This window comes from Phocoena phocoena, chromosome 4, assembly GCF_963924675.1.
Source record: "Phocoena phocoena chromosome 4, mPhoPho1.1, whole genome shotgun sequence".
Classification (NCBI taxonomy): domain Eukaryota; kingdom Metazoa; phylum Chordata; class Mammalia; order Artiodactyla; family Phocoenidae; genus Phocoena; species Phocoena phocoena.
In genome coordinates, this window is record NC_089222.1 from 86,474,905 (window position 1) to 86,489,708 (window position 14,804).

At 38.9% G+C, this 14,804-nt stretch overlaps 1 protein-coding gene across 1 annotated transcript in view; it reads left to right on the forward strand.

Moving 5' to 3' along the window:
* The first annotated feature begins 1,887 nt into the window (after positions 1 to 1,887).
* Positions 1,888 to 14,804, forward strand: part of CFAP44 (cilia and flagella associated protein 44) — a 144,802-nt gene continuing 131,885 nt past the window's right edge. The window contains exon 1 of the mRNA XM_065875861.1: positions 1,888 to 1,984. Within this exon, the coding sequence (XP_065731933.1) occupies positions 1,888 to 1,984 (97 nt within the window). The remainder of the gene's footprint in view (positions 1,985 to 14,804) is intronic.

The window sequence follows — 14,804 nt, forward strand, 5'->3', positions numbered from 1 at the left end:
ACTTATATTGGGTGGGAGGATTGGACCAAATTAACCCTCTTTCAACTCTCAAGATTCTGTGATCATATTTATTGAGCCCTAGCTGTATTAAAGAGAATGTGTAGTAATTATAGTAAAACTACCATTTTCCAGTACCTACAAAGAGTTTGATATAAACCCATGGTCCTTAACTCTGGTTCCTATTCTTTGGCTCCACAAAAGAATTATATAGAGAGTGAGACCCCGAGAATGGTACATTGTAAAAAGTTTCCAAGTGATTCTAAAGTAAAGCCAGAGTTGAGAACTGTGGGTATAAAAGATCTCATTTAATACTTATAATAACTCTGCCAGACAACCTTATCTTCCCCATTGTACATATAAAAGGACTGACAGGTTAAGGGATGCTAGGGGCTTGGCCCTTGGCCAAGTAAACCTTTTTTCTTTGCCAAACAAGTCTCTCTGACATCAAAGCCTCATCAGGTTACAATACAACTTCTCAATCCCTTAATTCTAAAAAAATGAAAACAAACACAAAAATCAAGAGAGGGTATCATGATGTCAGCGCAAGGAAACAGATGGTATAAACCCTAATGTCCAGATGAAGGTGGGTAGTTGTCATCCTGCACTCTCATGCACTGATCGTGTAGTGTAGATCCTGGCTGCTTTGGGCATAGTAGTCTTTCTTGAGAGACCAGGAAGGTATAATAATGCACTAGGTCAGTTAATTCGCATATCAGCCTTATACATAGTTTTTTCTTCACTCCCATTTTACAATTGAGGAATTGATGTAAAGTAATTAGCTAGTTATGTGGCAAAACTGGGATTCAAACCTGAATCTAACCACAGATCTCATCCAAATAGAACTACTACTCTACCTGCCAGCTGTGCCATAGAAGAATGTTGAGGAAACACGGGATGTTTAGTGTGGAGAAATGAAGACTTAGAAGGAAGACATAGTAGATATTCTCATCTACAAGAGCTGCCATAGAGAGAGAGGACAGAGAAAACCTCTCGTGTCACTCCCCTCCTTAAAAACCTTCAATGGCTTTCAATTACCATAGAAATAAGTTCTAAACTCCTTAGCAAAGCTTAGAGGCAATTTGATGATCTGCTACCCGTTTCCTCATCAATGTCCATTTCACTCTCCTGCTCTAGCCAATAGACTGCTCTCAGGCCTTCACAGACATAAGCCTCTCTTAGAAGCTCTCTCTGCCAATAATCTTTCCCATTTTATGCCTGGCCAACGTCTACTCAGTACCTGTGTCTCAAATGCCTCTTCCTTAACCCCAGACATAGTTTAATCTTCTTGCTGTATGTGCCCACAGCACCCCCCTTTTTTTTTGTAGCACTCATTATATTTTAATTACTTGTTTAATACCTATATTTCTAAAAAAGCTCCACTGAGTTAAGGATCGTATCTTTCTAGTTCAGTACTACAATTTAGTGCCTAACATAAGATTTGACACATAGAAGTTATCCTCAACAAATATTTAAAAATTGAAATTGATTAGTAACACCAGGGGACTTTGATGATGGGAGGGGGAAGAGGAGGGGATGAACCAAAGGAAGGATGGCAAAGGGTTAATTTTAATGTGGAGCATTTAGAGAAGAGATAGGCTTGGGTGGTGTTTCACTGTGGACTTCTGGAAAACCAGAGGGCACCATGATGACAAGTTTGCCTGGAGGAAGGGATATCTGACTACATTTTGCCATTCTACGGAGGTCTCTGATGATGGCTGTGCCCTCCAGCTGGTGAAGTCATTTCTGATACCTTGCAAACACACAGATTGTCAACACACATGGTGTTTGGTGCTCATGGAATTTGTTTAGGGGGAAAATAATCTGTTAATGATTTCTACTTTACAGCTCTATCCCTGTCTCTGTCTCAATTTTTTGCTTACAGAGAAAATGAAGGAACCAGATGATCAGGATACTGATGGGGGGAAATCAGAGAGATCAAAGAGTGATGGAAGGCAGTCTCATTCTTCTAGATCTGCATCAGAATGTGAGTAAAGATTATAATATACACTTAGGGTCTTGATTATTAAATTTAGGTAAAATAATTTTTAAAGAGTGCATATCTAAGTTTATACGACAGAAAGGGTGACTTGTTTAATTCCCTTACTATAAGTTCTTTAAGAGCAGATTCTGTGTTTTAGTCATTTTATCTCTAGTCCTGGAACTCGGAAGTTACTATCATCTCTATGTTGATAATGACCCATCTTCACATCTGGTCTGGCTCCTTCCTGTAGGGTCTACAAGGTCTTTAATGGGCTTCTCTAATACAGTGCAGTGGAAAGAGAGCTGGACTTCAGTTTTGAGTCCTGGGTCTACCACTTAGAGATGTTTGATTTGGATAAATTATTTCACCTTTCTGAGCTTCAATTTTCTCACCCATAAAATGATCGTGAGCTGTTTGAGGATTAAATTGGATAACATAAGTGGAAGGATATCATAGATTGCAGATAGAAGGGAAAGTGAAGAATTTTGTAATAGGATTTTTAAAAGATGACTGGCTCTTTCTGTCTGGGCATCGTGGTGTTAGGTGGCTTAGTGGAATATTGACATTTTTAGTTCTAATCCTAAATATAGTTTCAGAATCTAATTTTTACTATTCACCTAGAGGAGAGCAGGTCCTGGGGAAATCAATTCATTTACAAAATGTACATTAAATTCTTTCAATTTCTCTGAGGCATGTCTGGTAAATCCATGATTTCTCCGTATCGTATTTTATTTTAGAGGTCTATCTCCTCTTGCTTGGACTCTTATAACAAGGATTTCTGCTTAAGTCTTCCTGTCCACACCACCATTAGAGTTATCTTTCCAAAAAATATGATTATATCACTCTCCTGAAAAACTTTAGTTTGCTTCTCGTTTGTTTTTCCATTTCCACTTTTCTCCACTCCCTATGTTTCTGACACAGGATTGTCTACTTTTTAGTTTCTAGTGCTTTGCAGTATTTTCCTGGGTGATTTATATTTTTCTTTTTTTTCAAATTTTGTTTTATAGATCTTTATTGGAGTATAATTGCTTCACAATACTGTGTTGGTTTCTGTTGTACAACAAACAGAATCAGCCATATGCATACATATACCCCCATATCCCCTCCCTCTTGCATCTCTCCCTCCCACCCTCCCTATCCCACCCCTCTAGGTTGTCGCAAAGCCCCAAGTTGATCTCCCTGTGCTATGCTGCTGCTTCCCATAGCTATCTATTTTACATTTGGTAGTGTATATATGTCACTGCTACTCTCACTTTGCCCCAGCTTCCGCTTCCCCCTCCCCATGTCCTCAAGTCCATTCTCTTCTTCTCTAAATGTTTGATAGAATTCACCTGTAAAGCCATCTGGTCCTGAACTTTTGTTTGTTGGAAGATTTTTAATTACAGTTTCAATTTCATTCCTTGTGATAGGTCTGTTTATATTTTCTAATTCTTCCTGGTTCAGTCTTGGAAAATTGTGCCTTTCCAAGAATTTGTCCATTTTTTCATGGCTGTCCATTTTATTGGCATATATTTGTTTGCAGTAGTCTCTTATAATCCTTTGTATTTCTGTGGTGTCAGTTGTGATTTCTCCTTTTTCATTTCTAATTTTATTGATTTGTGTGCTCTCCCTTTTTTTCTTGATGAGTCTGGCTAAGGGTATATCAACTTTGTTTATCTTCTCAAAGAACCAGCTTTTAGTTTTATTGATCTTTGCTATTGTTTTTTCATTTCTATTTCATTTATTTCTGCTCTGATTTTTATGACTTCTCTCCTTCTACTGACTTTGCGTTTTCTTTGTTTTTCTTTCTCTAGCTGCTTTAGGTGTAGGGTTAGATTGTTTATTTGAGATTTTTCTTGTTTCCTGAGGTGAGGTTGAATTGCTATAAACTTCCCTTTTAGAACTGCTTTTGCTGTGCCCTGTAGGTTTTGGGTCGTCGTGTTTTTGTTATTTGTTTTTATGCATTTTTTAAATTTCTTCTTGGATTCTTCAGTAATCTCTTGCTTATCTAGTAGCACACTGTTTAGCCTCCATGTATTTGTGGGTTTTTTCAGTTTTTTTCCTGTAACTGATTTCCAGTCTCATAGTGTTGTAGTCAGAAAAGATGCTTGTTATGATTTCAATTTTCTTAAATTTTCCAAGGCTTGATTTGTGACCTAAGATGTGATCTGTCCTGGAGAATGTTCCGTGTGCACTTAAGAAGAAAGTGTATTCTGCCACTTTTGGGTGGAATGTTCTATAAATATCAGTTAAATCTATCTGGTCTATTGTGTCATTTAAAGCTTGTGTTTCCTTATTTCTCTTCTGTTTGGATGATCTGTCCATTGGTGTAAGTGAGGTGTTAAAGTCCCCTACTATTCTTACATCACTGTCTATTTCCCCTTTCATGGTTATTAGCATTTGCGTTATGTATTGAGGTACTCCTATGTTGGATGCATAAACATTTCTAATTGTTATATCTTCTTCTTGGATTGATCCCTTGATCATTATGTAGTGTCCTTCCCTATCTCTTGTAACAGAGATAAGGTCTCTGTTAGTCTTTATTTTAAAGTCTGTTTTATCTGATATGAGTATTGCTACTCCAGCTTTCTTTTGATTTGCATGGAATATCTTTTTCCATTCCTTCACTTTCAATTTGTATGTGTCTCTAGGTCTGAAGTGGGTTTCTTGTAGACAGCATATATATGGGTCTTGTTTTTGTATCCATTCAGCCAGTCTGTGTCTTTTGGTTGGGACATTTAATCCATTTACATTCAAGGTTATTATCGATATGTATGTTCCTATTACCATTTTCTTAATTGTTTTGGGTTCGTTTTTGTGGGTCTTTTTCTTCTCTTGTGTTTCCCACCTAGAGAAGTTTCTTTAGCATTTGCTGTAAAGTTGGTTTGTTGGTGCTGAATTCTCTTAGCTTTTGCTTTTGTGAAAAGCTTTTGATTTCTCTGTCGAATCTGAATGAGATCCTTGCTGGGTAGAGTAATCTTGGTCGTAGGTTTTTCTCTTTCATCACTTTAAGTATATCCTGCCTCTCCCTTCTGGCCTGCAGAGTTTCTGCTGAAAAATCAGCTGATAACCTTGTGGGGATTCCTTTGTATGTTATTTTTTGTTTTTCCCTTGCTGCTTTTAATATTTTTTCTCTGAATTTAATTTTTGTTAGTTTGATTGATGTGTGTCTTAGTGTGTTTCTCCTAGGGTTAACCCTGTATAGGACTCTCTGTGCTTCCTGAACTTGGGTGACTATTTCCTTTCCTATGTTAGGGAAGTTTTCCACTATAATCTCTTCAAATATTTTCTCACACCCTATCTTTTTCTCTTCTTCTTCTGGGACCCCTGTAATTTGAATGTTGGTGCATTTAGTGTTGTCCCAGAGGTCTCTGAGATTTTCTTTTCATTCTTTTATCTTTATTCTGCTCCTTGGCAGTCATTTCCACCATTTTGTCTTCCAGCTCACTTATTCATTCTTCTGCCCCAGTTATTCTGTTATTGATTCCTTCTAGTGTATTTTTCATTTCAGTTATTGTGTTGTTCATCTCTGTTTGTTCTTTATTTCTTCTAGATCTTTGTTAAACATTTCTTGTATTTTCTCAATCCATGCCTCCATTCTATTTCTGAGATTCTGGATCATCTTTACTATCATTACTCTGAATTCTTTCTCAGGTAGGTTGCCTTTTTCCTCTTCATTTATTTGGTCTTATAGGATTTTACCTTGCTCCTTCATCTGTGACATGTTTTTTGCCATCTCATTGTTTTTTTTTTTAATGAGTGGGATTGTGTTCCTGCCTTACTGGTTGTTTGGCCTTAGGCTTCCAACACTGGAGCTTGTAAGCTGTTGCTTAGAGCTGGGTCTTGGTGCCAAGATGAGGACCTCTGGGAGACCTCACTCTGATGAGTATTCCCTGTGGTGTCTGAGGTTCTCTGTTAGTCCAGTGGTTCAGATTCGGAGCTCCCACTGCAGGAACTTCAGCCCTAACCCCGGCTTGTGAACCAAGATCCCACAAGCTGCGTGTGCGGCAGCAAAAAAAAATGGAGAACAATAACAAGTAAAAAATAAAATTAGACTAGGAAACTAACAGATATGTTAGAAAGAATGTAAAAATAAAAATATAGATGAACCAACAACCAGAAAGTAGAAAAGAACCACAGTAGTAAGAAAGAGGAGGAGGAAAAAAAAAAAGGTGGAAAAGGCCTTGGCTGTGGAGGGCGGGGCCTAAGCAGGGGTAGGGTTTGGGCAGTGGGCAGGGCCTATGCTTAGGACCCACAGGGGTGGAAAAGGCCCTGGGAAGTGTGGGGGGTTGGGGCTTAGGCTCAACAGAACAGAGGGGCCCAGACCTGCCTCCCGCCTGTAGCCTCAGAGGGCAGGGGACACCACGTGGGAGCCCAGCAGGCTTCCAGGGCCCGAGTGGGTGGGACCAACACCCTCTGCTCCTCTCCCTCTCTGGATGGATGGATTTAATGATAATGTCCCTTTGTCCAGCACTGCCTGAATCTCCCTTTTTAATGTCAGACCTTCTTAAGGGCAGGTCTTATCAAGTCTGGCCTGGCCCTGTCCTCAGCTCATAAATTAGTTCATAAATCATGGGTTTTAGGATCTCAAATGATAATGTGAAATAGTCTGCTGACACTCTGAAACCTTCTACCTTGGTGCTGTGAGGTCTCTGTCCTGGTTCAGCTACATAACTGATAGCTGAATTTTTTTTCCTGGAGCCCTTACCTTGTTCTCAGTCTTTCTAAAATATCTAAGCAACATCTTACCCTTTGGAATTCTCATGCAGAGTGAATTAATTTCCTGGTTTTCTACCTAAGTACAGAGATTAAGGTAGACTCTTCCCCATACCCAACAAGGAGTTTCTGGTGTAACAGAGTCCTATTAAGACATTTAGGCCAAATGTACCAGCCAGACCATGCAGCATTTTTCACAAGTGTGAAGGACTTTAGTTACCAAGACATTGGTTTCTGATTCTTATCAAAGTACTAAATTATTGCTGACTTCATATAATAAACTGGGAAGTATTTTGGTCTCTTCTATTTTCAGAAATATTTTGTGTAGAATTAGTATTATTTCTTCCTTAAATGTTTGCTGGAACTCACCAATGAAGTATCTGGGCCTGTAATTTTCTTAGTGGAAAAATTTTTAACTGTGAATTCAATTCCCTTAATAAATAGAGGGTTGTCTCTTTCTTTTTTACTAAGTTTTGTAACTTGGTATCTTTCATAGAATTTATACATTTCTTCTAAATTGTAAAATTTGTTGACATAACTCTGTAGGATCTATTTTAATTCCTGACACTGAAGATTTGTATTGTCTCTCTTTTGTTTCTTGATTGGCCTAGCTAGGAGGGCATCCATTTTGTTGATCTTTTCAAAGAATAAGGTTTTGGCTTTGATAATTTTTCTGTTGTTTTGTTGGCTTTTTATTTCACTGAGTCATGCTTTCATTTTTAATATTTACACTAATTCTATTATTGTTTTATTATTTTATTTTTTTTATTTCCTTTCTTCTACTTACTCTGAGTTTTGGGGTTTATTGCTTTTCTTTCTCTAGTTACCTGAGGTGGAATGTTAAGTCATTGATTTTTGAGTTTTCTTATATATGTACTAAAAGCTATAAAGTTCCCTCTAAGCATTGCCTTAGCTGTATCCCACAAATTTTGGTGTTATATTTTAATTATCGTTTACGTTGAAATGTTTTATAATTTCTTTATTAATTTCTCCTTGACCCATACATTATTTTTAAGTGTGTTTTTTAATTGCCAAATGTCTTCTGTAATTTATTTTATTTTATTTTGACATCTTTATTGGGGTATAATTGCTTTACAATGGTGTGTTAGTTTCTGCTTTATAACAAAGTGAATCAGTTATACATATACATATGTTCCCATATCTCTTACCTCTTGCATCTCCCTCCCTCCCACCCTCCCTATACCACCCCTCCAGGCGGTCACAAAGCACCGAGCCAATATCCCTGTGCCATGCGGCTGCTTCCCACTAGCTGTCTACCTTACGTTTGTTAGTGTATATATGTCCATGCCTCTCTCTCGCCCTGTCACAGCTCACCCTTCCCCCTCCCCATATCCTCAAGTCTGTTCTCCAGTAGGTCTGTGTCTTTATTCCTGTCTTACACCTAGGTTCTTCATGACATTTTTTCCCTTAAATTCCATATATATGTGTTAGCATATGGTATTTGTCTTTCTCTTTCTGACTTACTTCACTCTGTATGACAGATTCTAGGTCTATCCACCTCATTACAAATATCTCAATTTCGTTTCTTATTATGGCTGAGTAATATTCCATTGTATATATGTGCCACATCATCTTTATCCATTCATCCGATGATGGGCACTTAGGTTGTTTCCATCTCCGGGCTATTGTAAATAGAGCTGCAATGAATATTTTGGTACATGACTCTTTTTGAATTATGGTTTTCTCAGGGTATATGCCCAGTAGTGGGATTGCTGGGTCATATGGTAGTTCTATTTGTAGTTTTTTAAGGAACCTCCATACTGTTCTCCATAGTGGCTGAACCACTTCACATTCCCACCAGCAGTGCGAGTGTTCCCTTTTCTCTACACCCTCTCCAGCATTTATTGTTTCTAGATTTTTTGATGATGGCCGTTCTGACTGGTGTGAGATGATATCTCATTGTAGTTTTGATTTGCATTTCTCTAATGATTAATGATGTTGAGCATTCTTTCATGTGTTTGTTGGCAGTCTGTATATCTTCTTTGGAGAAATGTCTATTTAGGTCTTCTGCCCATTTTTGGATTGGGTTGTTTGTTTTTTTGTTATTGAGCTGCATGAGCTGCTTGTAAATTTTGGAAATTAATCCTTTGTCAGCTGCTTCATTTGCAAATATTTTCTCCCATTCTGAGGGTTGTCTTTTGGTCTTGTTTATGGTTTCCTTTGCTGTGCAAAAGCTTTGAAGTTTCATTAGGTCCCATTTCTTTACTTTTGTTTTTATTTCCATTTCTCTAGGAGGTGGGTCAAAAAGGACATTGCTGTGATTTATGTCATAGAGTGTTCTGCCTATGTTTTCCTCTAAGAGTTTGATAGTTTCTGGCCTTACATTTAGGTCTTTAATCCATTTTGAGCTTATTTTTGTGTATGGTGTTAGGGAGTGATCTAATCTCATACTTTTACATGTACCTCTCCAGTTTTTCCAGCACCACTTATTGAAGAGGCTGTCCATTCTCCACTGTACATCCTCCCTCCTTTATCAAAGATAAGGTGACCATATGTGCGTGGGTTTATCTCTGGGCTTTCTATCCTGTTCCATTGATCTATCTTTCTATTTTTGTGCCAGTACCATACTGTCTTGATTACTGTAGCTTTGTAGTATAGTCTGAAGTCAGGGAGCCTGATTCCTCCAGCTCCTTCTTTCGTTCTCAAGATTGCTTTGGCTATTCGGAGTCTTTTGTGTTTCCATACAAATTGTGACATTTTTTGTTCTAGTTCTGTGAAAAATGCCAGTGGTAGTTTGATAGGGATTGCATTGAATCTGTAGATTGCTTTGGGTAGTAGAGTCATTTTCACAATGTTGATTCTTCCAATCCAAGAACATGGTATATCTGTACATCTATTTGTTTCATCTTTAATTTCTTTCATCAGTGTCTGATAATTTTCTCCATACAGGACTTTTGTCTCCTTAGGTAGGTTTATTCCTAGATATTTTATTCTTTTTGTTGCAGTGGTAAATGGGAGTGTTTTCTTGATTTCACTTTCAGATTTTTCATCATCAGTGTATAGGAATGCCAGAGATTTCTGTGCATTAATTTTGTATCCTGCTACTTTATGAAATTCATTGATTAGCTCTAGTAGTTTTCTGGGAGCATCTTTGGGATCCTCTATGTATAGTATCATGTCATCTGCAAACAGTGACAGCTTTACTTCTTCTTTTCCGATTTGGATTCCTTTTATTTCCTTTTTTTCTCTGATTGCTGTGGCTAAAACTTCCAAAACTATGTTGAATAAGAGTGGTGAGAGTGGGCAACCTTGTCTTGTTGCTGATCTTAGTGGAAATGCTTTCAGTTTTTCACCATTGAGGATGATGTTGGTTGTGGGCTTGTCATATATGGCTTTTATTATGTTGAGGAAAGTTCCCTCTATGCCAACTTTCTGCAGGGTTTTTATCATAAATGGGTGTTGAATTTTGTCAAAAGCTTTCTCTGCATCTATTGAGATGATCATATGGTTTTTCACCTTTAATTTGTTAATATGGTATATCACATAGATAGATTTGCATATATTGAAGAATCCTTGCATTCCTGGAATAAACCCCACTTGATCATGGTGTATGATCCTTTTAATGTGCTGTTGGATTCTGTTTGCTAGTATTTTGTTGAGGGTTTTTGCATCTATGTTCATCAGTGATATGGGCCTGTAGTTTTCTTTCTTTGTGACATCCTTGTCTGGTTTTGGTATCAAGGTGATGTTGGCCTCGTAGAAGGAATTTGGGAGTGTTCCTCCCTCTGCTATATTTTGGAAGAGTTTGAGAAGGATAGGTGTTAGCTCTTCTGTAAATGTTTGATAGAATTCGGCTGTGAAGCCATCTGGTCCTGGGCTTTTGTTTGTTGGAAGATTTTTAATCCCAGTTTCAATTTCAGTGCTTGTGATTGGTCTGTTCATATTTTCTATTTCTTCCTGATTCAGTCTCGGCAGGTTGTGCATTTCTAAGAATTTGTCCATTTCTTCCAGGTTGTCCATTTTATTGGCATAGAGTTGCTTGTAGTAATCTCTCATGATCTCTTTTATTTCTGCAGTGTCTGTTGTTACTTCTCCTTTTTCATTTCTAATTCTGTTGATTTGAGTCTTCTCCCTTTTTTTCTTGATGAGTCTGGCTAATGGTTTATCTATTTTGTTTATCTTCTCAAAGAACCAGCTTTAAGTTTTATTGAACTGTGCCATCATTTCCTTCATTTCTTTTTCATTTATTTCTGATCTGATTTTTGTGATTTCTTTCCTTCTGGTAACTTTGGTTTTTTTTTTGTTCTTCTTTCTCTAATTGCTTTAGGTGCAAGGATAGGTTGTTTATTCGAGATGTTTCCTGCTTCTTAAGGTGGTCTTGTATTGCTATAAACTTCCCTCTTAGAACTGCTTTTGCTGCATATCATAGGTTTTGGGTCGTTGTGTCTCCATTTTTGTTTGTTTCTAGGTATTTTTTGATTTCCTCTTTGATTTCTTCAGTGATCACTTCGTTATTAAGTAGTGTATTGTTTAGCCTCCATGTGTTTGTATCTTTTACAGATCTTTTCCTGTAATTGATATCTAGTCTCATGGCGTTGTGGTCGGAAAAGATACTTGATACAATTTCAACTTTCTTAAATTTACCAAGGCTTGATTTGTGACCCAAGATATGATCTATCCTGGAGAATGTTCCATGGGCACTTGAGAAAAATGTGTATTCTGTTGTTTTTGGATGGAGTGTCCTATAAATGTCAATTAAGTCCATCTTATTTAATGTATCATTTAAAGCTTGTGTTTCCTTATTTATTTTCATTTTGGATGATCTTCCCATTGGTGAAAGTAGGGTGTTAAAGTCCCCTACTATGAATGTGTTACTGTCGATTTCCCCTTTTATGGCTGTTAGTATTTGCCTTATGTATTGAGGTGCTCCTATGTTGGGTGCATAAATATTTACAATTGTTATATCTTCTTCTTGGATCGATCCCTTGATCATTATGTTGTGTCCTTCTTTGTCTCTTCTAATAGTGTTTATTTTAAAGTGTATTTTGTCTGATATGAGAATTGCTGCTCCAGCTTTCTTTTGGTTTCCATTTGCATGGAATATCTTTTTCCATCCCCTTACTTTCAGTCTGTATGTGTCTCTAGGTCTGAAGTGGGTCTCTTGTAGACAGCATATATATGGGTCTTGTTTTTGTATCCATTCAGCCAATCTGTGTTTTTTGGTGGGAGCATTTAGTCCATTTACATTTAAGGTAATTATCAGTATGTATGTTCCTATTCCCATTTTCTTAATTGTTTTGGGTTCGTTATTGTAGGTCTTTTCCTTCTCTTGTATTTCTTGCCTAGAGAAGTTCCTTTAGCATTTGTTGTAAAGCTGGTTTGGTGGTGCTGAACTCTCTCAGCTTTTGCTTGTCTATAAAGGTTTTAATTTCTCCATCAAATGTGAATGAGATCCTTGCTGGGTAGAGTAATCTTGGTTGCAGGTTTTTCTCCTTCATCACTTTAAATATGTCCTGCCAGTCCCTTCTGGCGTGCAGAGTTTCTACTGAAAGATCAGCTGTTAACCTTATGGGGATTCCCTTGTGTGTTATTTGTTGTTTTTCCCTTGCTGCTTTTAATATGCTTTCTTTGTATTTAATTTTTGACAGTTTGATTAATATGTGTCTTGGCGTAGTTCTCCTTGGATTTATCCTATATGGGATTCTCTGTGCTTCCTGGACCTGATTAACTATTTCCTCTCCCATATTAGGGAAGTTTTCAACTATAATCTCTTCAAATATTTTCTCAGTCCCTTTCTTTTTCTCTTCTTCTTCTGGAACCCCTATAATTCGAATGTTGGTGCGTTTAATGTTGTCCCAGAGGTCTCTGAGACTGTCCTCAGTTCTTTTCATTCTTTTTTCTTTATTCTGCTCTGCAGTAGTTATTTCCACTATTTTATCTTCCAGGTCACTTATCCGTTCTTCTGCCTCAGTTATTCTGCTATTGATCCCATCTAGAGTATTTTTCATTTCATTTATTGTGTTGTTCATTGTTGTTTGTTTCATCTTTAGTTCTTCTAGGTCCTTGTTTAATGTTTCTTGCATTTTGTCCATTCTATTTCCAAGATTTTGGATCATCTTTACTATCATTATTCTGAATTCTTTTTCAGGTAGACTGCTTATTTCCTCTTCATTTGTTAGGTCTGGTGCATTTTTATGTTGCTCCTTCATCTGCAGTGTGTTTTTCTGTCTTCTTACTTTGTTTATCTTACTGTGTTTGGGGTCTCCTTTTTTCAGGCTGCAGGTTCATAGTTCCCATTGTTTTTGATGTCTGTCCCCAGTGGCTAAGGTTGGTTCAGTGGGTTGTGTAGGCTTCCTGGTGGAGGGGACTAGTGCCTGTGTTCTGGTGGATGAGGCTGGATCTTGTCTCTCTGGTGGGCAGGTCCATGTCTGGTGGTGTGTTTTGGGGTGTCTGTGGACTTATTATGATTTTAGGCAGCCTCTCTGCTAATGGGTGGGGTTGTGTTCCTGTTTTGCTAGTTGTTTGGCATAGGTTGTCCAGCACTGTAGCTTGTTGGTCGTTGAGTGAAGCTGGGTGCTGGTTTTGAGATGGAGATCTCTGGGAGATTTTTGCCATTTGATATTATGTGGAGCTGGGAGGTCTCTTGTTGACCAGTGTCCTGAAGTTGGCTGTCCCACCTCAGAGGCACAGCACTGACTCCTGGCTGCAGCACCAAGAGCCTTTCATCCACATGGCTCAGAACAAAAGGGAGAAAAAGTAGAGAGAAAGAATTAGTAGAAGTAGGAAGGAAGGAAGAAAGAAAGAAAGGAAGGAAGAAAAAAGAAAAGAAGGAAGGAAAAGAGGGAGGGAGGGAGGGAGGAGGGAGGGAAGGAAAAAAGAAAGAAAGAAAGAAGATACAGTGAAATAAAATAAATTATAATAAAGTTATTAAATTAAAATATACTTATTTAGGAAAAAAAGGGACGGATAGAACCTTAGGACAAATGGTGGAAGTAAAGCTATACAGACAAAATCTTACACAGAAGCATACACATACACCCTCACAAAAAGAGGTAAAGGGGAAAAAATCATAAATCTTGGTCTCAAAGTCCACCTCCTCAATTTGGGATGATTCGTTGTCTACAGGAGAGAAGGAAGGAAAGAAAGCAAGAAAGCAAGAAAGCAAGCAAGCAAGAAAGAAAGAAAGAAGGAAAGAAGTTAAAGTATAATAAAGTTATTAAAATTAATTTTTAAGAAAAAAATTTAAAAAAAAAACGGACGGATAGAACCCTAGGACAAATGGTGGAAGCAAAGCTATACACACAAAATCTCACACAGAAGCATACAGATACACACTCACAAAAAGAGGAAAAGGGGAAAAAAATCATAGATCTTGCTCTCGAGGTCCACCTCCTCAATTTGGGATGATTCGTTGTCTATTCATGTGTTCCACAGATGCAGGGTATATCAAGTTGATTGTGGAGCTTTAATCTGCTGCTTCTGAGGCCGTTGGGAGGGATTTCCCTTTCTCTTCTTTGTTCTCACAGCTCCCAGGGGCTCAGCTTTGGATTTGGCCCCGGCTCTGCGTGTAGGTCGCCAGAGGGTGTCTTTTTTGCTCAGACAGGATGGGGTTAAAGGAGCCGCTGATTCGGGGACTCAGGCTCACTCAGGCCAGGGGAGGGAGGGGCACGGCGTGCAGGGTGGGCCTGCGGTGGCAGAGGCCGGTGTGACGTTGCACCAGCCTGAGGCCCGCCGTGCGTTCTCCCGGGGAAGTTGTCCCTGGATCACGGGAACCTGGCAGTGGCGGGCTGCACAGGCTCCCCGGAAGCGGGGTGTGGATAGTGACCTGTCCTCGTACACAGGCCCCTTGGTGGCGGCAGCAGCAGCCTTAGCGTCTCCCGCCCGTCTCTGGGGTCCGTGCTTTTAGCCGTGGCTCGCGCGCGTCTCTGGAGCTCCTTTAAGCAGCGCTCTTAATCCCCTCTCCTTGCGCACCAGGAAACAAAGAGAGAAGAAAACGTCTCTTGCCTCTTCGGCAGCTCCAGACCTTTTCTCGGACTCCCTCCCGGCTAGCCGTGGTGCACTAACCTCTTCAGGCTGTGTTCACGCCGCCAACCCCAGTTCTGTCCCTGAGCTCCGACCAAAGCCGGAGCCTCAGCTCGCAGCTCCGCCCGCCCCGGCGGGTGAGCAG